The sequence below is a fragment of the Capra hircus genome, chromosome 17 (genome assembly GCF_001704415.2).
Source record: "Capra hircus breed San Clemente chromosome 17, ASM170441v1, whole genome shotgun sequence".
NCBI classification, from domain to species: Eukaryota; Metazoa; Chordata; class Mammalia; order Artiodactyla; family Bovidae; genus Capra; species Capra hircus.
Window position 1 is genome coordinate 18917547 of NC_030824.1, and position 12221 is coordinate 18929767.

Below are 12221 nucleotides of genomic sequence, written 5' to 3' on the forward strand. Positions count from 1 at the left end.
AAATTTGATTAAATTCCCTTAAGCATTTCAAGCTACAAATTGAACATGATGCTCTCAAGCATTTCAAAGCCCACAAAGAGGACTCACAAACAAGCCAGACTCAACATTTTTTTAAACGTTTTTTAAAAAAATACCTTTGTCCACATCTAGAGAACGAGTGAGTGGCATGGATCCCTGGTCCAGACCACCCCTGCAGTTCTTCAACCTCTGTGCCCATCTCATCTGTGAAGCGAGTGCCAGCTCTCACATGGCATAGAGGTGAATAGAGGCAGGGAGGCTTACACACACACACGCACACACACACAGGACACAGGATCTACTCACCATTCTGGGTGTCCTGTAGTATCTTCTCTCCTCTTCATCCCCGAATTCTCTGGCTTCCCGTGCCCAGTGCAAGGATCTGACTGGATCTCTCCGCCAATCATTACTTCGCCATCCAAGAGCCCCAGAGCTCACCACCCTCCCCGTCTCTGTCCACCACAGGCTCCACGAAGCAGTCTGGTGCCAGTGGATAGTGGCTCACCTCCTCTCCATTTTACCACACCCCCCACACCCGGAATTCCTGATGTTTCCTTCCTAGCTCCCATGGCCACCAGAACCTTCACCTAATTGCTTATTTGCTGTCTCTATATGAAAATAACTACCCATGAAGAATCCCTACCAAAGACAGCCATGCGACCTGATGCTAGACACATAGCAGTGGCTTATTAAATACTGAGTGAAGAAATATGAAATATAGGCACCAATTCCACAAGCCTTAGAAATAAAAAGCTTTTCATCTGAGAACTAGCAGAGGACTGAGGACTATGGGAAGCACCCACAGTGACTGGCACACGCTAAGCTGTCTGCAGTAGTTTCTGTTTTGTTTTTCATCAGCAGAGCTCCAATCTCAGACTCACGGACTGGATGGCTGTGCAGCAGCAGGAATGAATTTTCAAGCCTCATATCCCCAAGTTCTCCAGCACTGCGGCACCTTGCAGAGGACACCTGTGATCTGAGCCCCCCGGCCCAGGCACCCAGTGCCAACTCACTGAAGCTCTACAGCGGCGCAGCCTTTTTTTTTGCTCTAACAAGCGCTGAGTTGCTTTTTATCCTCATCATAAGAAGTCTTCTAGAATTCTTTTTAAATACAAAGCCAATAAAAAGTCCAAGCCCCCAATGGAAAGCAGCTCTCTAGGTCAGCGTGGTGAGCCCTGACACAGCCCCAACAGGTACTCAAGAGCCCAGTCAAAGAAAACACACTGATAAAAGCAGCATATTAGCCAGTTTAATTTATTTAAGAATCATACAAAAAAAGGAAAAAAAAAAAGAGAGAGAGAAACAAAAATCAGAAAACACAACAACAAAAAACGAAATACAGAATTTTGTTACGCTTCATGGTTGATCATTTTTACTTGCAAGGGTATAAACCTTGCTAACTGCAGCCAATACATTTTTTTATTGCATGAGACCCAATTTTTTTTTTAAGTTACAAATCAAAATGATTAGAACAATTGTCTCTGGACACTTGGTACTGTATCACCACAGAAGGCTGAAGAAGCAGTGCAGTATCATCAGAACAGTGCGTACCCTTCATACACTGACGGACATTCAAAACAGAGTAGCAATATAAAAAGAGAGATTGTAAAAAAGAACACAACAGAAACAACTGAAAGAGTTTTACATCCACCTTTGTTTCAAATTGTCTTTGGATTCCATCACATGTTGTCTCAAGATGCACCATGTCAGATTAGTAAAGGAGGAAGATCTATGCCTAAGTACAAAAGTATCCTTTGCTCAGCGGGAGGTAGAACCTGGCAAAAGTTTTATTGCAGAGATACAGCGTACCTCTTCCCACCTCTCATGGTTGATGGTAGATACAAGTGGTTATTGAAAAATAATATCAGTAGTTTTCAAATTCAGTATAAACCATGAACAGGATGATTTTTTTTTTTCTGATGGCGGCGAGACTGCAATGTGCTACGTAGAAAATACAAGCTATCTGCCCCGTAAAGTGGAAGTCAGAAAGAAGGCTCAAGCTTCTTTATCCTCTTCAGTGCCACAAATACTGCCATAGCAAGAAAGGCCCTCAGGACGAGGGGATGGGTGGAAAAGTCAGGGAGTTCTCACTAAGGAGCCTGCGGACTGACCCTCAGCCCCAAGGAGGCTTGACCTGTAAGTGTGGAAGACAGCCTACGTCGCAGGTGGCACCCCTTGCTCGACTCTGCACTACAAGAGTGTGGCCTCAGCCTGACAGCTGCTGCTGCAAACCATGTGGTTCAACTGCTTCCTAGGAGTCAGAGAAGGAAAGCCTCTGACAGACGAGCTCACCTCTGACAGGCCCTCTTTCAAAACACACTAGGTTCCCAAGACTCACCTAAATACAGACAACTTCTAAAAGTCTACCAAGCTCAGAGCAACAAATGAAACGTGTACACAAAGGAAAGGCCCAAGAAACACTCGTGGTGTCTTTGCTGAAAGTTACGGAGGAATATTTTCTTAAAAGTACAAAATCTGTAGATAGAAACACAGTGTTTGCCTGTTACCACAGTGGTGGTAATGATTACCACCACGTCTGTGAGCCATTCCTGGGTGGGCCCTCCTGGCAACACTAATCCAATTGTTAAAGAATGCCTCCAGCCCCCTCAGCTCCTAGGTTTACAGCCAATCTAGTCAAGATCAACTCAAGGGATCCCACCAGCCTGTCCCCTCCACAGTTAACACACAGCATCGGCCCTTGAGGAAGCCTGCACAAGCATTTGTGCTGCTCTACTCAGGAGGACAGCTGTCCCTGGAAGTATGTTCTCTAACCTCCCAGTACGGACGGACACCAGCACATACTGGGCCTATCTCTGCCCCTTAACTGGTGGGAGAGAAGCAGATCACCCATGCTCACTGGAAAAGTAAGTTTCTGATTATTATTTGAAGGCTAAAAGGACAGACTCAACTTCTTTAAGAAACAGAAAATTTGCAGCAGCAGCAGCCCATACATCACTGTTCAGATCTACAAGATTTTCCTCTCGGCTGGAAAGCCACAAGGATGAAGGATGTGGTGCAGGCCTGAAAAATTGCAAGGGTAGAAACAAGTCAGGTTTACTGAAGAGTTGAGTTTAATCCCAAATGCACTGAAGAAGTTAGAGGAGCTTAAAGAAGTCTTGGGAAGAAATTTTTTCAGGTGAAAACAGGCTCACTATAGCTTCCAAAGAGCAACATAAATGAGCATAGCTAGTCATATAATGACAGTATCAGAAATTGCACTCAAGTACATTCCCCCAATACAATGCATTGCACACAGTAAAAAATTTGTAATAAAAATGCAAAACACAATCAGGCATGTTGAAAAATATTAACACAAAACAGACACAGGAATTCTATAGTAAAGATGCAAAACCGAATTCTAAAATACATGAACAAATTCAACTGAAGTTTTTCATACATTTCTAGAGCAAAAAAGAAAAAAATATAAGAAGCCCCCTATGGGAAACCAAGAAAAGAATAAATAGAACTGGAGGAGGGAAAAGAGACAAACAAGTGGGTGGGGTCCCAATTTACAAGAAATATTTACATTCAGAATTCAAAAGAACTCACCATTTCTATATATACACATTATGTACATATATATAAGTACAGCGTAAGATTAGAAGGTGGGTTTTGGATTTCACCTCAAGTACTCAGAGAAAAATTACTAGCTAGCTAGAGTTGCAGGTATCTAAATGTGTTTCCCTCACTTACATGCCCTTAAAATGCACTGCCTTGTATTAGACAACTGGCATCCAACAAGGTCTTTTTACAAATGGTTTCTGCTCACAGCTGTAGCCACAACATGGACTGCCTGCTGCATATCCCAGCAGCAAGGTGTGCACAGTGCATGCACCTGGGTATGGTGTTAGCCAAGGAGACCTCAGATATAGGAAGGATAGTCGACCAATGCCCACCACCACTGGGGTGCCTGCATTCACCAAACATCTGTTAACCAGGTACCAGTTTCACAGCGCCTCTTTATGTAACACCATTCGTAGAAACTACTGAATGTCATTCAGGTACATTTTTTAAGATAGTAATTGGGTAGGGACTTTCCTCTTAACATCTAATCAAGAAAAGGACCCAGGGGAAAAATACTTTTCCTCTGTTCCTACTTTCATCAATTGAGATGCATCAACCATTTCTAATCTATCGCTTTTCTTCCCCCTCCTTGGAAAGTGGAGGGGAATGAGGGAAAGGTTCCCATTATACAACTCTACGTGCTGTCCTGGTACCCTTGGTTGTCATCCCTGTTAGAAGTTGTTCTGAGAGCATCACATAGAGATTAGCAAATGAATGCCCCAGGGGGTACAGCCAGAAAATTATGCCTCTAAAACATTAATATTTCCCTGGAGTTTGGTAATCTAGAACTTTTACCTTTACAGATGAAGCAAGATAAAACTAAAGGGTTTTACTGTTGCAACTCAAAAAGGTTTCTGAAGTGCTAACTGGATTGGAATAAATATATATATACATACACACACTCCTACATTGCTTTGGATGCAGGTTCTTACTAACTTATATACAGATGTGAAGTAAAGATACTGAAGAGTTGTAGTGGCAATTTAGCAGCAGAAAGGGAAAATTGTTTAAGATATTTACTTTTTCATCAAGTTCTGTTTAAAAATACCTTATTAATACTTTTAGGAATTTGTATCATTGATACATATCTGGATAATCCCACTAAACTGCAGCTAGAGACCTTGTGGTATGGAGGATGCTAGACCAGGGGAACACTAACCTCCCCCAATACCATCTGAGCAGCTCTGGACTGGGAAAGTGGTTTTCAGCACAATCGGTACTGTAAACTCTGAAAACACAAACATGATTCATAACCAGATCTTTGTGCTCAGCGCCATATTGCTAAAAAGGGAGAAAAGGCATTACAGAGGCCAAATGGACTCACATACAGTTCAACAAGGTCCTTGGGTTCAGACATGGCATTCAGATCCTGAAATACAAGACCCGTTTTACAGAAGTTAGCTCTTGTTTGAGGCTTGATTTTTTTTTGACAGAGGAGGACGTTGAATGCTGGGTTTCCCCATGTTGACCAACCTAAAACTTGCTGACTTGGATAAGGGCACAGTGTAAAGGTCGTCTGTTCACCTCCAGACAGGAGCATGGGCAGAGGCCCCAAGGGCTCACGTGCACACCGCACCACCATGAGCGTGGGCAGCCGGCACCTCAGCTCCCCATCCGTTTACACGGCTGCCTTTCTGAGGTCTACTCTGAGAGTTTTCACAGGACTTATTTCTGGACCTTTTTTAAAAATGCAAAACAAAGCTGTTCTACAAAGAACAGGACATACACATCCCCCTCTGTAACAAGATAGCTATTCCAAGAGCAAATGTTACATTGTGAATTGTGAGGGTCAACTAATTTCATATTAAAGAATCCTCATAGTGAAGCTGCTTGGAAAAAACCATAACCTGCTTAAAAAAAAAAAAAGATGCCCGCACACACAAAAAAAGCAAAGTTGGGCCAAGCCTATGAGAGACGGTCTCTCTTCCACAACCCTGCCATTCTGTCTCACTGGAGAGAGCAGGATGGTTAGGGTTCCTCTCCACAGCTCTATCTCCCCTGGGGTGCTGATGGAAGCAGACTAGGCTCCTGATTAAAAACAGAACTAAGTGGGAAGTTTTAGTGCAGGTGGACAACTCTGCTCCTGGCTGCCAGCTGGGTCTAGTGGCCCTAACAAGGGATACTGGTTGATATTCACATGGATCACTGCCTGAGATATAAGGATAGACTGAGGATAAAAGTTGCATCCACTGGGCAAAATATGCCAAAGAACCAAAATTATTCTCAATTTGTTCTTTTAGGCATTAAGAATAAATACATCCAAAGAAAGAAAACTTATGGTGAACGTGACCTAACTAAACTCAGGCTTGTAGAAACACAAGAGGATGACAGCTCTAGCTTACCCATCACTGAACATACATCTCACCAGATCCTGCAAGAAGTTTAGAAAGGAACAAGGGAGAACAGTTCAACTTGCAGAACATCTGAAAGCACTATTATTTCACCCCTTCCTCAACACCACTTTGATTTTGTGGGGTGGGTTTGAAGCCAAAATCTAAGGCTACCTGGAATGTTGAGCAACATGCCGAGTTCTGCAGCATTTCCATCACAGGCTACTTCTGCAGGTGGTGAGGGCCTAAACAAGAGTCCACTTCGGGTTAGTATAATAACTTTTTATTTGACATCTACAAGATTGTGGTATCTTGCAGCTTTTGACCAGGTTTATACAATCTCAGTTTCTCAATAGTGCAACCTGTGCAAGCAAAAAAAGTAAAGGGGAAAAAAAAAGGAAACAAAAAGACCAATTGTCCCCTCACTTGTTTTTATAAACATCTATTATAGGCGAAACAAAACTTACCCATATTATAGATAAGTGTCTATTCACATTTGTACATTACCATTTTTAACAGCTTGAGATAAACTCTACAATGTCTTACAACACGTTAAACAATATTCAAGTTACTGGGTAACAACAATTAACAACAAGAAATAAACATACAGCAGAAGCCTCAAGTGTTTCCTCATTGTCTAGTTTACAACTCAAGTACAAAGTTTTCATTTTTAAGAGTGACAAAGCAAATTAAGATAATGAAGTTAAAAAAAAGGATTGTTTGCAAGACAGAAGCCAATCTGTATTCCTTTCTACAACTATCTTTAAGTTAAGAAAGATGTAACTTTAAGAAAAAACAGGCTTGTAGCCTTTTTTGCAGCACACATTAGGAATGCTATTAATACATTAAAATTAACTTTTAAGAGTTTTATCACCAAAAAAATGTGTGTACTCATTACCTCGACAAGAAACCTGGGGCAGGAAGAATGGGAGGAGGAGATTTTGCAGGGTTTGAAGCAACACCCAGGTATAAACACTATAAAAATGCAATAACCAATGCTGTACATCTACAAATGTTTTGCTGTTACTTGACTTCTGTGTTAATCTTGTTTACGCATGCTTTCAAAGACATGCACTGTCAGAACAAAAACTAGAAAAGAACCTGAATGCATGATATGCAACCTTTCATTTCATGCTTTAATAAACCTATTGTTTTAATAAGTTGGAAAAAGAAACCAATATATATTTTCTCTATTTATAGACTCAAAACACATGCATCCGGGGATAAGTCCCACAGCAATGGCATGGATGTACTGCGTTAACCCTGAGCACTGTATAACATAAAAGTAAAGCCAGTTTGGGAAGTTCCAAGCATTTTTAAACCAATTATGGTTCGCAGCTTTTAACAAACTCACAAACAAACAAACAGACTGACACATACACACACATACCCCTCTGCTCACCCAAAGTAAAAGCATACGGTAAGTACCATGGGAAAAGCACAAGGAAAGACAGATGTACCACTGTCGGCACTGCTGATTTTCAGTTTTGCTATCTATTCCAGGTTTGTCCTTATTCCCAAGAAAATTAACTAGAGAGAGCACAACTGAAAAAAAATTATAATTCTTTGGAAACTGTCCCTGATTTTTATGCAAATGATATGCTTCAACAGCATTTCAGATACATCCATGTTGAAACCTGTCTGTTCTTATGTGCTGCTCAAGCTGGCAATGCTCTGGGGGTGACGCTGCTGCCAGAGCTGTTTCTGCTGGACTGCAAGCTGTTGAGACTGGTCTGAAGTTGAAAGGAGATTTATAAGAGGAGACACACAATTTGCAGGAATGATCAAACCTGCAAGGAGAAAACAATTTATAAAGGTTGCATCCAGGAGAACTCATACTGTATTTTACAGCTTCACAGAAAATTCCAATGATGTTATAATATTAAGTCAATGAACAAGATTCCATACACAAACTAAATGAATACTAAACAACTGAACTGGCCCCTTCAGAAGCAGCCTGACCCCTCAGCAGTATTACCCACAAATGCCTGAGCACATTCATGTGTCTAGGGCAATACCACCTACCTGCTAAGGCAGGAGAAAGCCAGATACAGGATCTTCCTAGCCACTATCTTTGCAGTCTAGAAACGCACACAAGCACCACCATCTTTGGTATGTACTAATGTACCAGAGAGACTCCAGATAGTGGTACAAATTCAAATGCATACTGAAACACTAACTTCTAAGTGGAAGAGTGTGGAAGTCAGCAAACTGGACAGTGTATACATCCTGTATAAGGGAACCTGAACTTCTCTCATGTGGGAACAGGGGCTCAATACTCCAGGCTTCTCTGTAGTAGAATCTTTAAAAAAAAAACACAACAGAAGACAGAAATCCATTCTTTTGATTTTTTACAAGGTGGCAACTAACTCAACTGAAATCTGGCAACCAAAAATACTTGAGGATCAAAAAAATGCTCATGGACTGACTCTGGCCCGCAGGCAACTCATGATACAGAGAAAGGTCGTTGCAAAAGAAACAAAGAGCACGTGACAAGGCAAGTACAGTAACTGGGTGGACTGCTGTGAAGTGAAGCCTGTCACTGAGGGATTGGTGGGAGTGGCCAGCCTGGTCTCCCTTGCTCCTGCATGACTTCAGTCCAGCCTCTGTGCACAGTGGCTTTGAGTTCCATAGTCTCACGTGGCCCGAACACAAAGAGACAGATGTCAGAGAATCCCTCGTCTTCATACCAGAGAGCCTGCACAGAGGTCAACAGGGAGGGAAGGAGGGAGCAAGAGCGCTGCAGCGCAGAAGCACAACATCAGAACCTCAGCCTCAACCAACTACAGACATCCAAAAGCTCAACTTCCGTTCATCCTTTTAAGAACATCACAGAAAGGAAACTTTACCCCACCACTGGAATACACAGATTCTAAGATGTTATGAAGCAAAATAAGGAAAACAAGGATCTAATTTTCTTTATTCTCACAGCTCAAATCAAAGGGAAAAAAGACTCACCTACAATTCGTTGTCCATCCTCTGTTCTTAGGCGAACTATCTGCATTTTCACATTTGTGCCACTGACAGATGCAAGAACACCCTCAACTTTTGTCCAGACACTCAGTACTGAGCCACATAATACATAGTATGTGCGGCAACGAAGACCTATTTCACAAACTAATCCCAAGCTTGCTTTTTTGCAGTTGCCACGCCTAGAACAGATTGAAAAAAATAATAATTATTTTATATATATATATATATGAACATGCACACACACCAGGCTCACACCTACTGAATTTCAAATGGAAACTGCCCTATCATTTACCTTAAATGACAGTTTCAGAGCCTGCAATTCTTTTCACATACTGGATTAGCCTGTCCAACTTAAGGTATCACTACTGATTTTAAAATTACAGTTATTTCTGGGGTCTGGCTCCCTATAAAAGGGCTGATGTATTGGTTTTGATTGCCATTTTGCATGTGTCATTTTAATATGTTTGTTTACTGGACTAATGCCAGTTTATAAGATAATTCTGCCAGTCATTTCTACAGTATTAAAGGACAAATATATGGTTCTAGATCAGGTAAACGAGAAAGGCCTCAGCAAAACAAAACAAAACCTTGCTTATATCATAGCAAAGCTATCTACTTACATGTGTCTGAATAAAAACCTGGCTAAAATTCATCTAAATCTTGAGTCCCTTTTCATAAAGTGGGCCAAGATATTCCATTTTCAATGCCCTGAAATGAACATAATGACTTGACAACACCTCTGGCTAGCCTAGCAGCACAGCAGGATCGGTTCCAGGGCTCAATAGTCAAGTTTTCTACTGCTGTTAGCTACTTGAGGCATCTTTGTGGTTTCCTAGATGTTACTTAGCCTTAAAAATAAAACTGACTCGAGACACCAATAAGACTTGGGGGGGGTGGGGGGAATGAAGGAAAAAAGGAAGGAAATGAAGAGAGAAGTAGAAAGAAAAAGCTAAGTCTCAATCCCAAGCCCCTGCAGGGAGATGATAGTCGGTTGAAAGCAAGGAAACATCCATGAATAGAAAAGGGGAGACGTAAACAGTGTGTGGTCAAAGACTTCCACTGTGTACCTCTGCCTAAAGAAACAACAAGCAACTGATAACTGCCCATGTACTTACAGGGACTGACTGCCAGAGAGTAAAGAGGTATTTAAAGTAAACCTTAACAAATAGAATAAATGGTGAGAAAAACAAAAATACTAACCAATAAGCATGAGTACAAGTATCTGCAGATGAATTATACTGATCTAACCAGTGGACCACGGCATCGTCTGAGACTACCTGTGAAAAGAAGATGAAAATTCCACTGAAACACACACTGGTTGCCTAATTTGATCTTTGAAGTCAATTTAAAATCATCTTTGCATAGAGAACCTGGCCCTTGATACTGCTTGCATCTGAATGCTAAAGCTCTCCCATGAGGGCTTCCCTATGTAATGAATATTTCAAATAGCTAACAATTACAAACTGTTTTCAAGTGGAAAATGGCTAGGAATAATAGTAATATAAGGTAATGCTAACAACAAAATAATTACATAGTAAAGTTAGAAATAACAGGCATTCACTATTTTTCTAGAAATCACTGCAAAATGTAAACGCAGCAGTTCACAATAAAAGCAAGAGTTGGTGGAAAGGTATTTTAGTCTTGTACATCTTCCTTTCATTTAAAAAATTCTAATTTTTGTAGTCAGCACTGTTAAAGCTTCCTTTTTGACAACATAAGCTGCTTCAAATAATCATAATTTTCCTAATGGTTGATAACATTGAGACTGGGATATTAATTTAACAAGACTTTTTTAAAAGTTAAAAACTTTTCCTGAAAACCATATTCCAGCAATCAAATAGGAAAACTGACCAAAAAAATTCACATATAAACATAAACATACTTTCAATACATTATGAAAAAGTATTCATATATAACATCATGTACAAATGGAAAAATACCTTCTTATATTTCTTTTTTAGATCAGCATAAATTTCTAATTTGAGCTGTTTCCCGGTATTTGGTCTATAAACTAAGAAAAGCTTCTTTTTAGGGTTCACTTCTTTAACTAAGATGGCAGTTTTCTTGTTGTTTCTTATCTATTAAAAAAAAAATGGTGAGAAAGTATATAGTCAACATTGTACATTTTAAGACAGGCTTGCTTTTTGTACCATCACATCAGCAAATCTTATCCTTTGAAAGATTATAATGCCAAAGTGAAAGAAAGTGAAAGTGAAGTCGCTCAGTTGTGTCCTACTCCTTGCGATCCCATGGACTGTACCCTACCAGGCTCCACCGTCCATGGGATTTTCCAGGTAAGAGTACTGGAGTGGCCTGCCATTTCCTTCTCCAGGGGATCTTCCCAACCCAGGGATCAAACCCGGGTCCCCTGCATTGGAGACAGATGCTTTACCCTCTGAGCCACCAGGTAAGCCTGTAATGCCAGATGTGTAGGTAAATATAGAACTGTGAAGAAAGGATAACACTGCTGTGTAATCGAGTTAAACAAGGTGAAGGCCTTAACTTTGAGGCAGGCTGAAGGTCAAGATATTGTTTAGAAAATTGTGTCAAATAAGACTTAAAGCACAATGTCCAATAGAGAAAATTTTGCTTCTTCTAGTCCATGACACTGGACTCAGAGCCTAGACAGGCTCAGAGATGTGACAGAGGAATCTAAGTAGTGGGAGGAAGGGTTTTCATGGGAAATAATTCTAAGGTATGTTACTCTCCTTCAAGTTACAATGAAATATAACCTTCAAGAAAACAATTTTGATCATTCACAGTCCTCTGAATTCATCTAATTTTAAGCTTACAGTTTGTGAGGGTGAAATACCACATGAAATAGCACAAATTGATCTGTAGACAGTAGTGCTGTAATAGGAGAAAGCCAATGTTGAACAAATAATACACAATATGATGCAGAAGTGGAAGAAAAGGATGCATTAGACAAACAATGGAACTTGGTGTTTTTGTTTTTGTTTTTTTAATTTTTAAAAGTTGGACTTTATGAGAGAAATGCTAAGACAAAGGAGTTATAAAAAGCACCATTTAACTCAAGGAAATATAAGGTTGGGAAATTAGTATCTGTTCTAAATAACGGTGAACAATTTCAAAGCAAGAGTCTCTGGAGCCAAATTGAAGGAAAAGGAAAAGTTTGAAAGTTATCTTCCCAGCTCCTCTACAAAAAAGCCCTCCTCTACAGGGCTTCCCTGGTGGCTCAGACTATAAAGACTCAACCTGCAATGCAGGAAACCCATGTTCGATCCTTGGGTAGGGAAGATCCTCTGGAAAAGGGAATGTCAGCCCACTCCAGTGTTCATGGACAGAGGAGCCTGGCGGGTTATGGGTTATAGTCCA

At 40.7% G+C, this 12221-nt stretch overlaps 1 protein-coding gene across 3 annotated transcripts in view; it reads right to left on the minus strand.

The window, feature by feature from the left end:
- Positions 1257-12221, minus strand: part of SBNO1 (strawberry notch homolog 1) — a 56645-nt gene continuing 45680 nt past the window's right edge. For 2 of the 3 annotated variants that reach the window (XM_005691367.3, XM_018061358.1), the window contains exons 29-32: positions 10826-10963; positions 10086-10162; positions 8871-9064; positions 6330-7702 (exon numbers count right to left, since the gene is read on the minus strand). In XM_005691367.3, the coding sequence (XP_005691424.1) occupies positions 7560-7702; positions 8871-9064; positions 10086-10162; positions 10826-10963 (552 nt within the window). In that variant the 3' untranslated portion in view covers positions 6330-7559. Of the gene's footprint in view, positions 7703-8870; positions 9065-10085; positions 10163-10825; positions 10964-12221 lie in introns of all 3 variants that reach the window. The other variant, XM_005691365.3, reaches the window with a different exon arrangement.